Consider the following 21,008-nt stretch of genomic DNA (forward strand, 5'->3'; position numbering starts at 1 on the left):
TTTGATGCTACAATAGCTAAGACTGCTCTTACAAAGGTGTATCTGGCAACTAGAGCAAAGGTTTCTTCATAATCAATTCCCTCCTTCAAAGAGAATCCTCTAGCTACGAGTCTGGCTTTGTATTTTTCAATGCTACTGTCAGCAACATGCTTGATTTTAAATATCCACTTAGAAGAAACAACAGATTTTCCCTCAGGCCTTGGAACAGTTTCCCAAACATCATTCTTAATAATGGATTAGTATTCTTCTATCATAGCATCCTTCAAAGTTGTATGCTTAATAGCATCTGAAACATTCGTTGGTTTTGATTTAGATAAATCACTCATGTTTGCTGCATAGCTAGAAAATCTTTTGGGTCTTTTGCTTTCTCTGAAGGTTCCAGATGGTGCAACAAAGTCTTGTGCTTCCTCTACAGTCTTAATAGCCCAAAGTGGTATTTTCTTAGAATTTTGAGTTTCCTCAAGATTAAGATTTTGAATTTCACCTTCAATTTCTTCAATGTTCTCCCTTTGAAACTCAGATTCATGATTTTCTTCAAAACTAGGTATATGTGTAGGATCTACAAAACTTACGGCTCTTTTGAATGCCAAATCTTCTTCAAATATTACATCCCTACTAAGTTCAATGTTTTTCTAACTAGGTATGTAAATTCTATATGCTTTAAATGTTTCACTATACCCGACAAAAATACCTTTCCTCCCAGAGGGTTCTAACTTAAATCTCTTTTCTTTTGGAACATGTATGTATACTGGGCACCCAAATATCCTAAGATGACTTATATTTGGTTTAACCTTAGAAAAGACTTCTTCACAAATTTTATCTCTAAGGTGGGAGTGAGGACTTCTATTTTGAATATAGACACCAGTACATGAGGCTTCTGCCCAAAGATAATATTCTAAATTTTAATCGAATATCATAGCTCTTGTTGCTTTTGTAATTGTTCTATTCTTCTTTTCTACTACCCCGTTTTGTTGCAGGTTATAAGGAACATTATACTTCCTCTTAATTCATGTTTTTTTACAAAAATCTTTAAACAAATCTAAAGTATATTTGCCTCCATTATCAGTCCTAGGAGTTTTAATTTTGTGTCCTAATAGGTTTTCAGTTAAGGATTTGAATTCTTTAAATCTCTTAAGGATTTCTTCTGATTCTATATATTTTAAGAAGTAAATCCATGTTTTCCTAGAGAAATCATCTATTAAAAGTATATAATACCAGAATCCTCCAAGAGAAGGAACATACATAGGTTCACATAAATTTGAGTGAACTAATTCTAAAACATTGTTAGTTTTTCTAGTGCTTTCTTGAAATGGACTTTTGGCATTCTTACCTAGAGTGCATCCTTTGCATACACTCAAATGATCTTTATTCAACTTAGGTAAACCAGTAACCATCTTTTCCATGGTCGATAAGGCTTTGAAGTTTAGATGTCCTAACTTTCTATGCCATATTTCATTTATATCAACAGCTTCATGGAATAAGGCTTGAATAGGTTCTATATTTAATTCAAACAAGTATCCCTTTCTTTGACCAATCAGCTTTGATTTCTTAAATAAAGAGTTCTTAGACCAGGACATTACTTTACTATCGATGAATTTAACCTTGTGTCCATCATCTTCAAGTGTTGTGACAGAAATTAGATTCCTCTTGATTCCTGGTACATAGAGTACTCTTTTGAGATGAAGAGAAATACCCAACTTCAGTTTCAAGGTGCAGTTCCCAATTCCTTTGACAAAATGAGTGGAATTATCACCTATCATAACTTCGTCATTAACTTCTTTTGATATTGAGTCCAGTACTTCTTTGTATCCTGTAATGTGTCGAGATGATCCACTATCAATTACCCATGCTTTGCTTGATACTTCATTTGATGGTGCTAAATACAATACATGTTTCTTAGTATCATAGTTTTCCCCTTTACTAGTAACGTTTGTACAATTTACTTGCTGCTTTGTATTCTCATGGCAATTAGATTTATAGTATCTAAATTTTTCACATTTGAAGCATTTTATTTTGGATAAATCTCTCTTTGGTTTGTCATTTCTTTGATTACCCTTCTCCTTGAACTGCTTCTTCTTACCTTTATAGGAATCTCTGTTGAGGACATGAAGTTCTTCATCTTCAGTTTTTTATTTCCCTCCTTTCTTGAGTTGCCTAGATTCTTATTTAAGGCAATCTACTTTAAGTCTATTGAACTTTGGAAGTTTGTCTCTAGCACTTACTCCTTGTGAGAATGTTTTCCATGAATCTGGTAACCCATCTATAGCCATAAGTGATAGCTCTTTGTCTTCAATTATGGTCCCTATACTTGCAAGTTCATCTCTTAGACTAGCCATCCTTTAGGAAGTATGAATTCATAGATTCTCCCTTCCTTATCTTTATATGATTTAGTTGCCTTTTTAGTGCAAGGGTTCTAGTTGCATTGTTAACCTCATATGCATTTAATAATGCACTCATCATATTAAATGTTGTCTAATGTTTCATTAGCATAGGTACTATTTCATTTTAACTCCATCTAATATGATTTGCATGGCTTTCCTGTTTCCTCTAATCCAAATAGTTTTAAGAGGATCAGCATCAAGTTGCTTGGATTCCTTATCAACAAACTATATTACATCATTGTCTTTAAGAGTCATCATAATTCTGAATTTCCAAGCAACAAGTGTTCTTTTCCATCAAACCTACCTTCGAGTTTCATTGCACTAGCCACTAAAGGTAGAAGGATGTTGCTAGATATTTTAATTCTGATTGTCAATTTGCAAAGCCTAGGTTCGACTACCAGAGCTCTGATACCATGTAATTTTTCTGCAAATTCTGATCAACCAATACTGATATAATGCCTTTACTCTTGCTGAAGATGGTCTTTAAATATACCAGACAGTATATTAAGTGTTCTTGCTATGATGTATAGTTCTGCAAATAAAATATTTATCTCTGTTATAAATCAAATAAGGCAGTAAATGCTGAAGGAGCAGACTTGTATTTGATGTGTGTCCTTTATCCACATTCTTACCTCTTATGTATATAGCACCCAAAAGGCATGTCCTTAGAAAGGACATGACCATTTCCAAGTCGGCCCTATATATAAACTAATAGTATTTTGCCAAGATCAGCATCTCTGAGGATTTGCAATTAGTTAGTAATTACATTAACTACAACTATGTAATAAAATACTATTAAATGTTCCCAAGGAAGGCGCCAACCAAGTTAATAACTTCAACTATTTAAGAGGCCAATCCACTTAAGGATCTTCATGCTTTACCAGATCTGTATGATCTGCAGATTCAGATCAGTATGATATCATAGTTACCTCATATAAAATTAATATTTTGAGCACAGATTTCAGATATATGTCGCTTTCTTTTTCTCATTTCCATATTGGTACTCCACATTTGCGTATCTAATTTGATATTTTCTTGTAAGTCAATTACAGTCATATTTTCACCAATAGCACTAGATCTTGCATCTAGTTCACATCATACCATTACTTATTTTCAACTCAATCAAGTGCTAAATTTACCATATGCCCGATCCTTTTCAATCAAATCAGAGATTGAACCAAGTGCATCCATTCTCTAGTGTAACCAAAAGAAATAGGCCAAGTTCCTAGTTTGCACACATAAACTTGTGAACCCTATTTTGAACCATTATAGGACCAAAGGGGAATTATTGTGTAGGACTATCACGTGTTAGTATTCTACAATGAACACGTTCAACCAATGATTCATTAGAAATAAGAGAAGCTCAACAATCCCTTGCACATGGTTGCCTATGCATTGAAACCCAACTGGTACATTTAAAGGTTTAGGAGAGTTGAACACATACAAAATGTTTAGGTGAAGGCAGGATTCATGAAAGCCATCCAAAAGACATATCATCCTCTAGAAGCAAGCATCATTTGTACTTGGTGGATAAAATTTGTAGATCTTAGGTATTATTTAAGGGCAGCCAACTTCTTTGTTTCATTCCCCATGATAGAGTTTGCAGAAATGTTATAGTTGACCTAAATGCCGGGCAAGTTAGTTACAATATTGGTGACTTCTTTAATAATTATGGCTAACTCCTTAAATAATAAATGATTTGGGCTGGAATGACCTTTTTCATTAACCAAATCAGAAAATAAATGTGTAAAGGTTAAAGGTTGATGAAGAATATATATAAATCAAAGTCGAATTCTTTGTGCTGGCTGCTAATACCTAGTTCAGCGCCATTTTTGAAGAATTAAATATTATTTTACGATAATTTAATTTAGTATTTGAAAGTTGACTGTTTTATTTAAAAAGTGAAGGCCAACCATGATTAGGGATCATATTAAATTTGTATTCCATGGAGACATGCCCTCGGCTTTTTTACGTTTGTACCCATACCAGGTACGAAACGGGGACGCGAGTACCAGTTTTCCCCATCCCCTACAACGTCACAATCCATGGAATATGGGTACCATCCCTGAAATGGGAAAAAAAAAGGGTCAAGAAACGAGGGTACAGAATCTTGTACCGGGGACTCTGTTCCCATCCCTCAACCATCCCAATGCATTATGTCGTCCCCCTTTTCCCAGGCCAGCGATGGCCAAGATAAAAGCGAAAAAAAAAATTATTGTTTTCGACCTGCGCCCGGGTCCCACATGGACATTGGGGAATATAAAAATAATGGAAACCTTAATGTAGCTTCAAATAACAAAAGGTAGAAGTGTATTGTTCATTTGGAGTTGTCTGCAAGTTGGGAAGAGGAAGAGGAAAACAGCAACAGCAAAAGAGGAGTCCATTTTGGAGGTGCAAGAGGAAGTTTTGCCTTCATTTCTTCTTTATTCCAAGTATGTTTCTTATTTTATTTTTGTTTGATTCAAACATTTTTGTTGTTTGTTTTCATTTTTCATTAATTTCATGCCATAGAGAGGGCATGTTGAATGAAATGATGAAATATTTTTGTTCCATAACTTACAGCAGTATAATACATTATAAAATCCAAAGGCAAAAACATGACCAGTAATGAGAGTGAGGGAAGTAGTGATAGCATGGATGTTGCCATGCAAGAAACTCAAGTGTGACATTTATAAAGACCAAGAAAAAGACCTAGGGCAGCCATGGATGATTCTTCAACTGAGCCTAATATAGATGTCCCTATGGAAGATGCAATGCCTAATCCATTTGAGTGCCCTTCCAAAGTCCTAAAAAAAATGCGAAAGGTCCATTCGACCCTAAGAAACCTCTCCTACAATTTGCCACAAAAGTAGACAACAATAAGAAGAAAAAATTGGGGGTAGTATGGTATGGGAGTGTCATATGTGTGAAGCATTATTTTGTGAGCTACACAAGAGTGTATTGTCATATTTTATGGATAGGTGGGCAAGGAGTGAAAAGTTGCAAAAAAAATTAAAGCTGATGAAAAAACTTGAGGCCAAAGGTTGAATGTGGCAGGGGATTTCCTTAAAGAAGGGGGTCCTATAGGCAACACCCTCATTCACTCCCACTGGCACTACTAGTAAAAGGAAGGTAAAGGACAAGAGAGATACCAATGTGGTTGATTTATTAAACATACAAGCAAAAGAGAGAGCTGAAGAGTCCATTGGCAGATTTCTTTTTGCTCATGGCATACCATTCCATGTTTCTCGTTTCTCATTCTATAAACATATGTGCAAAAACATATATGCTGTTGGTCCCTCATTTGTACTATCAAGAGAGACTAAATTACGCACCACTATCCTTGATAAAGAGTACTCAAAAGTAAACATTTTGATGGAGGATATAAGACAAACATGGATGAGTGATGAATGCTCTATCATCATAGATGGGTGGACCGATATCAAACATCGGCCACTCATTAATCTTATTGTCACTAGTACAGCAGGGGCCTATTTTCTTAGAGCCATTGATTGTTCGGGAAAAAGGAAGGATGCATCTCTCTAATTTTGGATTTGAAGGATGCTATAGAAGAGGTAAGGGCTTCAAATGTTGTGCAAGTAGCCAAATGTTGTAAATCAGCTCGATTGATAATAGAGAGTGCCTATAGACAGATTTTTTGGACCCGATGTTGTGTACATGCATTGAATATCACTTTGAAGGACTTTGGGAAAACTGATTAGATAAAGGCTATGGTGTTTGAGACTAAAGATGTGCAAATGTTTATTTGCAATCACCACACATCTCTTGCATTATTTAGGACATTATCTAAAAAGGAATTCCTCAGGCCCGTGGACACTAGATATGCTAGCTACTTCATTTTGTTGGAGAGAATGCTTGAAGTCCAAGAGGCCTTACAATCCATGGTGGTCAATGCAAAGTGGAATAGATGCTATGAATCAAGTGCCCCAGAGGGAAGATTTGTGAAACAAAGAATCTTGGATGAGAACTGATGGGCCACAATGAGGTAAGAAACTTAAATAATTGACATCATAATTGTTATTGTTGATTTAATAAAAATATTTCTGATTTAAGCACTTGCTGATTTTTTTTTCAAAATTATGATGTTCCTCACTTGTAATTTTCTTTTATTTGCAAATACATTTGCTCCTTCATTGACCCTAATGTGCAAGTCATTAGATATGTTGATAATGACTCTCCTAGCCTTTGAGAGATTTATGAGACCTTTGATGGCATGCTTAGGCAGATCAAGCAAGCTATCAAAGACAAAGAACCTGTTTTGGAGTTCTATGAGGAGCATCTTAAGCCCATTGTGATGAGAAGGTAGAACACTATGAACACCACACTTCATATGGCAGCCTATGCAGTCAATCTAAAATGGTATGCACCAAGGCCTGGGAGAGTGCCTCCATCTGCTAATGAGGTGAGTTTAATTTATGTTTAGGATTTCTGATTTTTTAATATGCTTTTAAAATTTTGAATTATTTCAATTTGTAAAGTTTATAAATTCTAAGTTATTTGTTCAATAGAGGTGAAGGAGGGCTTCTTCAAGGCCCTTTCAAAAATGTATAGTGCAGAGGATGCTACAAAAATTTGGGGGCAATGGCTTGACTTTGCCAATCTTTGTGGTCCAACATTTGTTAGACCAGAGAAAAGGACTGATAGAGCTCCATTAGCTCAAAGGGGCCCAATTGGATGGTGGACATGGCATGGTAGAGATGCACCTGCGCGGAAAGGTTTTGCAATCCGTCTTCTCTCACAGGTTGTGAGTTCCTCTGCTGCAAAGAGGAATTGATCTACATATAGCTCCATCCAATCAGGTCATGAGAAACAACCTTACCTCTAGACACTCAGAGAAGCTTGTGGTTGTTCACAGTGAATTGCAACTGCAGGAGCAGCAAAGTCTTGAGTATCAACAAACTCTAGCACTACGTTGGGATGTTAATCCCGAAGATGCATTGCAGATTGATCAGGATGACACATCTCCAAGGCTGCTCAGTGTTCCATTGGATGAGGACCCTCTGCCTACCCTTGCCAGTGATTAAAAGGGAGAGACTGACGCTGATCTTGATTTAGATTTAGATTTACATTCGTAAAGGACAGCTATAAATTTGGCTTTCCGTTATGCAAATACCCAAATACATTATTGCTTTTGATTATTATGGAGTTGGACATCTCATTTACACTTCTAGTATTTACTTTCATTATGTCATTTTGATTTCATACATGATGATGTTGCATTGATACTTGGAGCCTTTGGGCATTTTTTCTATTTGTATGTGTTATTCGGATATATACTTGATAGTTTACAATTTCCATGTATGCTATCATATACTATGGTCAACGTTATGATATGCATATTTGAATTATGTCTCTAATATTATATATATATATATATATAATCCCCTACATTTTATAGCCGTCTCCTGAGCTCTCATCCCCTAAATTTTGGCTTCGACCCATACCCGTACCAGAAACACATCCCTGTCCCCTAAAATGTCCACATACTGGAAACTCCGTGGACCATAGTATTAAATTCAAATCAAAGTTAAAAATGTATTTTCTAGGCCAACTCCTTTTAGACTTTCAGTCATACTCATCCCTCTTGGAGCAGCACTGAAGTTTAAGAGATGCATATAAAATAGACGCCACCCCCCTTTTCTACAGCGATATGTCTTTTCAAAGTTGCCCTCTCTCAAATAGATATATAAAGAGATGTTGAGGTGAGATTGAGGGGGTGTGTGCTGGAAAGGCAATCAAGCACTCAATAGAAACTAACATCAATCCTAATAAGTGAACAAACAATATCCAGCAATCCAATACATATATCCAATATTCAGCAATAGCCCTAATCGGAGTGAGTAGCGATCGGCATCCAAAGAGGCAATCAGCATCAAGTCCAATCTGTCGAAATTGCAAAAGCAAACTGAAAGTAAATAGCCTGCAATTATCTTGTGTTCTAGAGTTATAGTAGTAGAATATAGTGAATAAATAATTGTTGGGTGATTTCCAAAGACACTAAGATCGGCTTAAAAACACTTCACAATTCTAAGAAACAACAATTTTATCAAAAAATGTCAAAAACAGCGACACCCATGAACACCAACAAACTCAAGTGCATTTGCAAGAACAGCATTTGTAATTATAACCCAAAGCACAGCCCAAAATACTCCACAAGAAACAGAGATTTTGAAAAATACAACATTTTGTCAAGACAAGCCACAATTTTGTGAAGAAATTGTTGAAAACTTTCACTTTAAGGAGAAAATTGGAAAAACCCACAAATTTTTAATATATTATCAAAAAAAGCGGCAACCCCAACAGAACAGAAAATCTTTTTTTTTTTCAGAAAAATCAAGCAAAAACGCTTCAATAAATATCACTATTTTGTGGGGAAAATTGAGCAAAACGCAGAAAAGAAATAGAGAGTCCGCATATTTTTTATGTAAAAAAAATGGAGAACCTTCGTCCATGAGAAAACGCAGAAACCTTTATACATGGAAAACAAAAACCTCCAAAAAATGCAGTCCTAAGAAAACCAGCAACCTTGCAGAAAACCCTTTGAAGTCTGCAAAGAAAGACTTCAAAATACTCAGATATTTGCAATTTTTAAAACCGTTATTTTTTTAATCTTCAACTTTTATTATAATTCGAAGAAAAAAAACTTTCAAAAATTTCAATGCCAGAAATTATCTCTACAAATGCCTCTACTCTGCCTCTATAATCTCTGCAAACATCAAACATCAGATCCACATTACAACTTCAAGCTCTACATTTTAGAATTGAACTCTTTTAAATATGGCATTGATGACAATCGCACTGAACTCTCACATATCTGGCATAGCAAAAATCAAGGGGTTCTTAGGGATAGTCGGGTATGGCACATTAGTTGTACCATTTATGTACCCATACCGAGATGATGGTAAACATACTAGCAATTCTTCCCAGGCAATCCTGCAACCTTGACCAGACACCGAGACTGCAACTCATGTATCTTCTTCTACTTCGAACAAATCATTCAACCATTGCCTCCAAATAAAATGGGGTTATGATATGTAAAGCTGAATTTTAAACTTTTGCAGTCTAAGCTTCTAGGCATGGTTCAAAAACCTCGTTACTTCTTGTGATCTCCCAAGGGCCAAACACAAATACATTATATGCTCAAATAGTTGCCTCAAATTTATCCAGTGTCCCATAGGATGCATACCTCCTTCAAAAACACTCAGAATCTGAGGAAGGATCGTGGATCCCTACTACCCCTCCACAATCCCTACTAGAGGAAATGTCCCTAGGAAGTCCCTGGGTCGCTGGACTTTCCCCCGTGCCTAGAGAAATCCCTACTGCCCTGAAACCTAGCACATTGTCTCAGCGTCTCTTGCTTGCAGCGAGGACAAACTCTGCCCCAAAAACCAAGACAATCACATTTTAAACAGATCTAGCTATGACAATGTCTATGGTGGAGTACCCAATTTAGGTCCTAAAGAGTTTCTTGTTTTATTAGCAAATTATATAGTCTTTAAATAGAGAGAATGGACCCTTCAAGTGGATTATGCACTAATCAAGGAACAAGTATCCTAATATCAACTGGGCTTCCAAAAGTGTTAGCAGTAGCTCCTGTGACCCACATCACTAATATAGTGATTTCAATGTGATCAGGCATCATCAATGGTTCTATATAAATGAAACCTCCTCAAGATAGCAAGTTATTAAGGCTTTAGTTGTTTACCAATACTTTAAGGAAAATAACGGCCACATCTTGTATTCTATTTTAATTTATCAGCTTAAAAATGATTGGTCCATTATTTAAAGAACAATGAAATTTTTGGAGCAACTAAGAAATTATGTTACTCATCATTTAAATGACTAAGAAATTCTGAAATCAACTCTCAAACAAAGCTAAAGCAAACTGATAAGCCAAGAAAATCTGAAGAAAACAATTTGAGACAACTCCATTTTATTTTGAACTGTAAACAAATAAATAGCCTTTTAATTTAATTAACAAATTAAATGATAAGTTTCCGATAATTCATATTCATTAACTATTAAATATCAAGTTTTAAGAAGATTTACCCAGAAGTCTTGATACTCTACAATGTTACTGACATAGTTACGACTGATTGTAACCTTCAGAATATATCTGCAAAGTCAAAGACCAGAAGATCAAAAATCATGAGCTTAATGCATGAACGATGAGATACAAAACATGAATATGAGCTAATTGGTACATTCGAGATCAAAACAATAATGCAATAGTATAATACAGGAATTGCAATCTAAAAAAACCTGTCTGTAAAAACATTCACTTATTTCTGACCAATTTTATGTAACTGTTATCATACAAGTAAAACCAATTTAACCAAAACCATCTCCTTGCCACATAAATTATAACCTAGTTGATATCAATCTAATGAGGCTCATGAAAACAAGTTGCTAATCAAGCAATAGAAAATCTGCACAAAAGATTAACTTTCTTCATAGTAAAGACCATAAGAGCTACAGCAACATACCTTCTACAAGGTATCTCCAATTACCTAAAACTGGCGATTAGGTAAGACAGTGATCTGTGCTAAAGGAGACAACTGCAACAACAATGAGCCAGACAGAAGAACTGTAAAACAACTGCATGATATAGCTTCTTTGTATTAGGTACCTCTGTTTTCTTTGCATTTTGTTTACAGAATGAAATGAGCTCTCTGGTCTTATTTTATTTTTGCACTTTGATTTGTGGCTTTTTATGTTGTTTGTGGATTCATAGAATGTCATGTGTGTCTACCACCGGGAACTCCCATTTCAAAACAGAACAAACCTCTCCACTATGGAAATATGTGGAAATAGTTCAACCAATGCATCTGTGCTTTATCCCTCAAAAAGGCATTAAGTTTTGTACAGGAAAGCCAAGAATTGACAGGATATATACCTAAAACCTTTCTTGCAAACCATGTTGTCAAAAAATATATTCAAGAGCAGAAACAAGAAAATGAAGCAACTAACAATGTACATGTTCACCTTTGCAAAACTCTAGGAATAAAACTAAAAAAAATCTATGGCTTCAATTCCCACTTCCAAAGAACAACCCACAAAGAGCCACCCATTCCTCCATGTTCCTCAAGAATTGGTTACAAATAAGAGAGCAAAGGGACCCTTGGAAGTATCATCTCAGCATCAAGCAAGAGACATTGCCAAAGAAGACATAAACAGATGCATTTATCCAAATGGATTGGCATTTGATCTTGTCTTCTTGCCATATGGACAAAAAATGGTGAAATCATTTAATGAGGCTCCAAGGGGCTTATAAAAAAGGTGTGCATCACTTTATTGGACAACGAGGTGAAACAGGCAGAGGATTCCTTGCAGCCCATCAAGGTTCACAAATCGAAATAGGGGTGTCCATAGCAGGGTCCTATAACTCTCCGCAAGTTGTTCAGGTAGTCTGGGTCAGCGAGCCAAGCTGGCCTAGGCAACAGTCAGATGCACATGCAAAAGGCAAAAGAATAAAAAGTACTTGCCCTCTTAATTTTACTTATATTTTGTGTTTCCCTAGAAGGTAATCTATGTGCTTGTTATGAGAAGAAGAGAGAAGAAGTGTGAGGAAAAAAAGATGAGAGACCATGCGTTTGCAACCAGCAGGGAAGAAGAGCATCAAGGAGTCCACAAGTCATGTCGGGAAGCTCATAGGTTTGCACTAAGAGCATCAAGGAGTCCATAGCAGTTGTACCAAAAATTAACTCATTTGAAAGAGGGAAGTGTTAAAATTTGTAGATTTTGTTAGTTTTTTTTGTTATATTTATAGATCTCTTATTTTATTGTTAAATTTGTTTATTTAAGATTTCCAAATCTTGAATGTTTTCGTTTAAAGTATAAATTGTAAACATGAGATAAGTAAAACAATAGCAAACCCTAAATCTTTTTTGGAAAAAAATTGTAACCACATATTTACAAATTTTTCTTTAAAAATATTGGATTTCCTAATTTTTATAAACTCTTCCTTTGAAATTTGAAAATTTTGAAGGAAAAAACACAATGTACAACATTTTTCACATTTTGAAAACATAAGTTTTTCCCAATGCCTCCAAAGGATGAAGCTGGGAAATATACTAAACACTTTCTTAGCAAACAAAAAATCAAACAAAATGTTCTTCTGTAAAGAAAATCATGGTAGCATCAATAGATTTTAATTCCAATATTGTCAACATACATGGCAATGATGTCTAGTTAGAAACATGTGTACAAAAAAAGGAAACTAAGAAGAGACAGTTAAAGAACTTAAATTCCATTGGCTCCCAATCATCCACATTTGTAGTCTCATCCATCCCCACCTGTTATATTGGAGAGGATTCTTCTATGCTTCCCCTTCATCCTAGTGCTACTAGTTTTGCTCCTATTAGTGGCACTATTACCCTCGACCCTAGACTCTGGAGATCCAAGATGGACAGTTATTTTGTGTCATGCAATACTCGTGGCACATAGCCCTCCCTTGCGAGCATGGGTTGAAACAAGGAGATCCATGATGTTGCACGAAAGCAAATTCGCACGTTTTGGTACTTTAGCAACATTACATTTATTGCAGCCAGCTAATTTTCTTAATTTGAACTTTGTGTTGTCTAAAAGTTTAAAAGAAAATTTTTTAATTCGTAGCTTGAAATTGAACTTTGCTTTGTCTAATCATAATCTATGTGTCACGTATGCTTACAAGCAAGGCATGGTAGATGTCCTAACCTTTTGTAGTGTTTAAAGCCCCTAATAAATCTGAAATAAGTGCCCCACTCTTGTTAGAAATGGTTGATGATATGAAATTTGAGCTAGAGGAGCACCAACAATCTTGGAGCCAAAAGGGTTGCACCATCTTGAAAGATGCTTGGACAGATAAGAGTAGAACATTTCTAAATTTTCTTATTTCCTATAAAGTTGATTGATCATTCTACTTCTCTAAATGCATTGAATAATCTAATTTTTGACCTATTGATTGGTCCATAATAATTAATAACTATTTTTCTTTACTTTTAGGATCTTGCAAATTTTTGAAATCTATTGATTGTTCCTCAGATTTAAAAAATGTTGCATACTTAAGTGAAGTTACTTAGGAAGTTATACGTGAGGTGGAGGAAGAAAATGTGGTTCAGGTGGCTACGGATAAACTTTTGATGGAGAGTCACCCATGAATTTATTTAGAAATTAAAATTTTCATATCATATCTAAATTTCTAATTAATTTAGAACTGTTGCAAGCAAACTTTTGATGGATAGGCAACCCAAACAAAAATTTGGTCTCCTTGTGCAACACATTACCTTGACCTCATGTTTGAGGATACTGATAAGGTTAAATGGGGAAAAGGCTAAAACGATGCGTTGAAAGACCCATAAATATTTGCAAAGTTGTCTACAATCCAGAGTAACGAGACTTGCCACAAGTCGCCCGAGTCAGCAAGTCAAACAAGGCTTGCTGGGTCAAAATGACCCGTGACTCGAGCTCAACAGGTTAGGTCAAGTGACTCGCCTAACTTGCGAGTCAAGGTGTGACTCACGAGTCATGACTATCATGACCCGGCTGCGGCAGTCAAGTTTTGGCTAAGAGAAAATAATAAAATTGTTTGTTTTTTATTATTATTTTTTGTTCTTTCTTATCCTTATAACCCTAAAAAGGCTTTCATAAAACTCTATTGTGACAAAAAGAAAGCGAGGAAGAAGGGAAATAGAGTGTCATTGTTTTGCAACCAGCTGAAAGGAAGAGGAGAAAAGCTTGCATTTGTTACATTGGAGCAGCTATATACTTGCATTTAGATCATCAAGGAGTTTATAGGAGCGCTTCTCAACACTTGTCAACTCAATTCAAAGAGGTAAGAGTTGATTTTTTGGCTTTAAATGATTTTTTTCTCTATGCTTATGGGTTTTATGAATGAATTTTTTCTGCATATTTATGGATTTTGTTTTACTTTAGAATTTCATAAAATACAATGCTTAAATGGTAATTTTTTGTCTAAAATGTCTTATCACAGCAACCTAGACATTTTTCCTTACTCAAAATGGCTCCTCCAATTAAAAAACCTAAGCTCTCTAAAGGCAATAAAAAAGATGAGTGCTGGAAGTACACCATAGACTTTCCGGGTAGAGGTAAAAATCAAGCAAAATGTTTATTTTGTAAGGTCATTAATAGTGGGGGGATAAATAGATTGAAATACCATATCACTGGCATACGTGGTCATGATGCTGAGCCTTGTAAAGTTGCAACTGCTGAGATTCAACATTTTTGTTATGTTGCCTTAAAAAATATGAACAAGAAAAGGAATTAAGACAAAAACAATTAGCAGAGTTACCTCTGATTGGTTCCACTTCCCATCCACACTCATCTAGAATCGCTTTTGTATCTAGTTTTACACCCCCAGGTTCAATAGGTTTTGTTCGAGAAGGTTCTTCGCTTCCCCTCTATCATCCTAGTGCTTCTGCTAGTGATACTATTTTTACATCTATTCCTTGCACTACTAGTGGCGCTACCCCTGATAGTAGTACTGGCATTACCTTTCGTCCTAGAGTTAGAAAATCTAGGTTGGACATTTCTTTTGTACCACGTTCCACTCCTAGTGCACAACCCTCACTTGAGAGCTTGAGCTGGTATAGGAAGATCCATGAAGCTGAGAGGAGCAATTTGCAAGTTTTGGTATTTTTGCAACATTCCATTTACAGCAGCCAGGTACTTCAACTTCATTTATATTTGATAGATTTAAGTTTTAATTTTCAATTTTTTTAATTCAATTTTGAAAATAAAATTTTATAATTTTAACTTGATGTTGAAATATGGTAATTTAAATGTTTTTATAAATGTAGCGGGACTCCTTATTGGCAGAGGATGATTGATGGAGTTTCCATCTATGCTGCGGGGTTTAAAACCCCCACTGAAGATGAGTTGAGTGACCCCCTCTTACTAGAAATGGTTGAGGAGATGAAACTTGAGTTGAAGGACCATAGAAAGAATTGGAGAAAAGGGGGTGTACCATTATGACGGATGGATGGACAAATAGGAGGAATAGGACTCTCCTAAAAAATTTTGTTTCTAAAGGAGGTAATTCATCATCCTCTACTTCTCAAGTCTAAAATTTAATGTATTATTTATTGAATAACTAAAATTTTGTTTTATTGATTATTCAATGATAATTATTTTGTTTTATTTTCACTTTCAGGATCTCCCATGTTTTTGAAGTCTATAGATGCTTCCACACGTCAGAAATGCAAAATACTTATATGAGGCTATTGAAGAGGTCATAAGGGAGGTGGAGGAAGAGAATGTTGTCCAAGTGGTGACTGATAATGCAGCTAATTATGTTGCTGGCGGTAAAATTTAACTTCTACGATTCTAAAATTTTTATTTTTGTTTTTCACTAAATTTTGAAAATTAAAAGTTTTTTAACATATCTAAATTTTTAATTGTTTACTAACTAATTTAAAATTGTTGCAAGAAAACTTTTGATGGAGAGACACCCAAGAATCTTTTGGATTCCATGTGCAGCCCATTACCTCGTCCTCATATTAGAGGATATTGGCAAGATTGAATGGGTGCAATCATGTGTTGATAAGGCCAAAAATCTTTGCAAGTTCATCTATAATCATGCCTTGGTCCTCGACATTATGAGGGAATACACGAAGGGAAAGGAGTTGGCTCATCTCCGTATCACAAGATTTGCCTCTAATTTTATCACACTAAAATCCTTGTTGAGGTCAAGGTTACCTTTGAGGTGCATGTTTGTTGGTCCACAATGGACTTCCTCGTCCTTTGCCACCACCCCTGCAGGGATAGATGCAACAAACTGCATCTATGATGAAGAAGGTTTTTGGGATCCATGTAAGGAGATTGTGGAGGTCATTTAAAATTTAAAAGCTTAAGTCTTAAAATTTATAAATTAATTTATCTCATACATATTTTTGTTTTATTTTCATTGTGCAACTTTGCAAAGTTTCATCATTCCCTAAATTTTTTTTTTGTTTAATTGTTTTGTATATCACTAAGCCTCTTGTAGCCCTCCTATGAGTTGTTGATGGGGAGAAGCCCACTATGGGCTACATATATGAAGGCATGGATAGGGCCAAGGAGGCTATTAGAGCCAAATATGTAGGAGTTGAGGACAAGTATGGCCCTATTTTAGACATAATTGATAGGAGATGGCGAAATCAGCTTCATAGACCCAACCATGCAGCAGCCTATTGCCTCAATCCGGCATACTGTTTCCATGATGATTTCAAGGCAAATGAGGAAGTTCTTAGTCGCCTATACACTGTGATATTGAAGATGGCCACAGATATATTGCTTGAGATGAATGCCTATAATAATGCAACAGGGCCCATTTTTCAAATCAAATTTGCAAAGAAGGTTGTACAAAATTGCAGCCAGGTAAAAATTACAGCTTAAGCCCTATACAATATGAAATGATGCACATATATGACTAATATTGTTTGCTTTTCTTTTCTTCAAAATTCAGATAGATGGTGGCAAATGTTTGGGCCTTCAACCAAAAACCTTCAACAAATCACCATCTGCATATTGAGCCAACCAAGTAGCACTTCTGGATGTGAGCACAACTGGAGCATGTTCGAACACATCCGCTTGAAGAGGTGTAACAGGTTGCCTGTGGAGAAAATGAATAAACTTGTCTTTGTGCATTACAACCTGCATATTAGGACTAGGAAGATTTTGGATAATGACACCTCTCGGATTACTCTACAGGAGGTTGATCCAGAGTCTAAGTTGATCAGTGAGGCTACTGATCTTGTCTTTGATGATGAGGACTTAGACTGGGTTGACGAGGCAGACAAAGAGGCTGAGGTTGTGGCTATGGCAGTAGAGGAGTAGAGAGCTACATTTGTTCCTAGTGGCACCTCACAAGCATTGACAAAGACTACAGTTGATCCTAGAGGCACCTCATAGGCTGAGGCTATGGTGAATCAGTCATCCAGGACCTACCTTAGACGCCTTACTAAGAGACATATTATAGATTATATTGAGACTGAGGTTGAGGATGAGGATGAGAACTAGAAGCCATAGCTATAGTCTTGTTTTTACTTTTTGTTTAACTTAACATATGATTGGAACATTTGATGATGACTATTGATGTGATGGATTTCATGGATTTGATATACATTTTGATGGGTTTCATGGATTTTATATATCTATGTGTTATATTTCCTTCAACTACTATTTAGTTTTAGTATTTAGCAATTTACCTTTGTACTTATGTAATCGATGTATGTTTAAGTATGTGATCAAATTACCTTCTATTTCATGATGTTATTGTGTCTTTAAGCTTTATTCAATAATGAGTGCATGGAATGTTCTTTAAATCCTAAATAATCTCAAAATCTCAAGGGTTTTATCACTTTGCCAAGTCATTATTGAGTCATTGCCGAGTCTGAGTCGGGTCCGAGTCTCATTACTTTGACTTGCACTAGTCCTAAGCAATATGAGGCAATACACGGAGCAAAAGAAGTTTTCTCATCTTGGTACCATGACATTTGCCTCAAATTTCCTTACACTAAAACCCTTGATGAAATCAAAAGCTGTTTTGAGATGCATGTTCACTGATGAGGAGTGGACTTCCACATCCTATGCTACAACCATTGCAACGATGGATGTGTTAGGTTGGATTTTTTACGAAGCAAGTTTTTATATCCCTTGTGTAGAGATTGTGTAGGTAAATTTATTACAATTTAACATTTAGTACTTACTTTTAACTTATATGCATAAGTTTACTTTGTTTGCAACTTTGCAATTTTACTTATTTTCTTGCACACTTGTTTGGAATTGTTTTTGTTTAACATTATTTGCAAGTCACTAAGGTCCTAGTAGTTCTCCCACGAGTTGTTGAGGAAGAGAAGCCCTCTATGCTCTACATATATTAAGGCATGGATAGGGCCAAGCACATTAGAACTAGACACTGAGAGTTGAGGATAAGTATGTCCCCATTTGGGAGATAATTAATAGGAGATGGATAAACTAGCTTCATAAGCTCATCCATGCAGCAACTTATTACTTCAATCTGGCGTTGTGTTTTCACAATGACTTTAAGGCATGTAAGGAGGTTCATAGTGGCCATTATACAACAATACAAAATATGTCTAGTGATGGAACAAGTACACTATATGAGATGGATGCATACAATAATGCATACAGAGTTGCAAACTAGGTATAAATGTATGTTAAGATTATTATGTTTATAGCATATGAATTTTGATTTCATAATCTTGCCTTAAACTTGGAAAAGAGACTTTTTTTCTTTTCCTTATTTAAGATAGATGGTGGCAAATGCTTGGGCCAACAACCCCAAACCTTCAAAAAATTGTCATCCATATTTTGAGTCAATCATGCTATGCTTCTAGATGTGCGCATAATTGTTCCATGTTCAAGAAAATCCACTTGAAGAGGTGTAATAGATTGTTTGTGGAAAGGGTGAATGATCTTGTCTTTTGATCATTACAACCTTTGTCTTAGGACTGGACAACTTTTGGATACTAACTCCTCTTTTATCACTCTTGTAGAGGTTGATCTAGTATCTGAGTAGCCCATTGAGTCCATTAATCATGTCTTCATTAAGGAGGACCATTAGAGGGTTGACCAAGATGAGGTTGAGGTTGTGGATATAGCTGAGGAGATGGATAGAGTGCATCAGGGAACATTGATGTTGACCATTATGGCTATTCAATCATCCAAAACCTAACTTATATGCATATGTAGGAAGCAAACAAATTACTCTAAGGTTGAGGTTGAACGAGACCATGAGCCATAGACTTGTTTTTATTTACACATGTTTGGGAACATTAGATGTCATGGATTTCATCGATTTTATATACTTTTGACAATATTTATAATTCTATATATATGTGTGCGTGCGTGTGTGTGTGTGTGTGTGTGTATTTTCTTGTTTCCTAAAGCTCCAGTGTACGTTTGTACTTTTCTGATGGATGTAAGTTTATGTGAGTGACCAAGTTGGCTTCTATTTGATGATATTATAGTGTCTTCAAGCGTTAATCAATGGGTGCATGAAACAAGTTTTAAATCATTAAAAATCTCTAAGTTTCAAGGGGTTTATTATTTTTCCAAGTCATTGTTGAGTTACGAGTCAAGTCGGCCTTGCCTAGCCACAAGTTGAATCAATCTTGCCAAGACCAAGCCAAGATTGAGCCTTTGAACTCTAGTCCATAGTATATGATGGATGGAAAGATGCAAGAAATCACCCTTTCATCAATGTTATTATAGTGTCCAAGAGAGGTGTAATGTTTTTGAGAGTTGCAGAGCGTAAAGGGGAATTGAAGGACAGTTATACGAGCAATTCTCACCATCGAAGAAGGTTCTAGAAATTTAACCCTAGACCCTAAGGCCGACCAACCCTAAACTATTATTATTTTTCATATTTTATTACATTAGAGTAGGCACCAACAACTTTTAGAAATGAAGGAAAAATTTCACTTTTGCCCATTTCAGGTGGCACAACTTCCAAAGACCATAATTTATCGCTAGTTGCTTTGATTGACTATTATGACCCCATTTTGGAAAAGCCACCACCTGATCTACAATGTTTAAATTTTGTGACCCCCAGTGAGTCAAGGTTTGACCCCTTTTTGAAGCCTCTAAAATCTTCAAAACTGAGATCAAAGTTTTTATACCCTACTGCCAAAACATGATATTGCAATGAAACATTCTAACAAACTAATATATCTAAAATGAACCTTCGAGATGAAATTAGGACATTCTGACATCCAAAAGTAGGAACTCTGCATTGAGATAGTCCTTATTAAAAGAAATCAGAAATAATTTTGGGTGATGCAAGATTGCCCCTACACCTAGGATGCTTTTGCATCAATCCCTTGTTGGGGAGGTTTAATGATGATATAGTTGAGTCTAGCAACAAGACCATTAGATTATGGGAACCTGATGACCCTGTTATGGCAAATCGATTGTGTTATAGTTGTATTAACAAAGGAGATAACAACTCATATTGATTTACAAAGATAATGTTTCTAAAAGAAACAATCGTGAACTTCAGACAAAAATAGAAACTACTTGATAAACTAAAGAGAACTAGGCTGACCATTAAAGAAACCTTATAATATTTCAGAAGACCTGAGCTTCCATATTTTGATGTTGATAATTTGATTTCTATAAAGTCCAATATATTCCAATGGATAAGATGTCATAGTTCTCTTAGATGGTTCAGTTCAGATAGATATAAATGATGGACAGATGCTTAGAAATCTTATAGATGATGTACATTTTTAACCATCTTTAATATGTTAAAAAAAGAATATATTTTTGTAGGGACAAACCCAAAACAAATTCAAACCCACCCCAAAAAAAATTTGAACGAATTTCAAACCCAAATTTAACTGACAACTTAGGTTTTATGCAAAATCTTTGAGCAGAATCATGGCGGATTGAAAGGATTTTTCTCAACAAGTTTCTATGTCATAATTGTGCCGAGATTTTTGAGGTCTACTAAAGGTTTTTCTACCACGCAGAGTCTATTGTCATGTAGATTCTTTTTGCACACAATTTTTTTGGCAAAATTTGTGGGACTTTTCTTTTTTCTGCAGTGCATGTTTTTTTTTTCTTACCACATGATCAAGAGCTTTGGCTACAATGCAACGATATCTATGCTTTCAATATCTTGCA

At 35.5% G+C, this 21,008-nt stretch overlaps 1 protein-coding gene across 1 annotated transcript in view; it reads right to left on the reverse strand.

Annotated features, from left to right (window-relative positions):
* Positions 1-21,008, reverse strand: part of LOC149569408 (vacuolar protein sorting-associated protein 26A-like) — a 131,992-nt gene that overhangs the window by 19,941 nt on the left and 91,043 nt on the right. Inside the window, exon 8 of the mRNA XM_089822125.1 lies at positions 10,431-10,497. Within this exon, the coding sequence (XP_089678251.1) occupies positions 10,431-10,497 (67 nt within the window). The remainder of the gene's footprint in view (positions 1-10,430; positions 10,498-21,008) is intronic.

The sequence above is a fragment of the Cupressus sempervirens genome, chromosome 3 (assembly GCF_028749045.1).
Source record: "Cupressus sempervirens isolate cs-2001-9-10 chromosome 3, ASM2874904v1, whole genome shotgun sequence".
Taxonomy (NCBI): domain Eukaryota; kingdom Viridiplantae; phylum Streptophyta; class Pinopsida; order Cupressales; family Cupressaceae; genus Cupressus; species Cupressus sempervirens.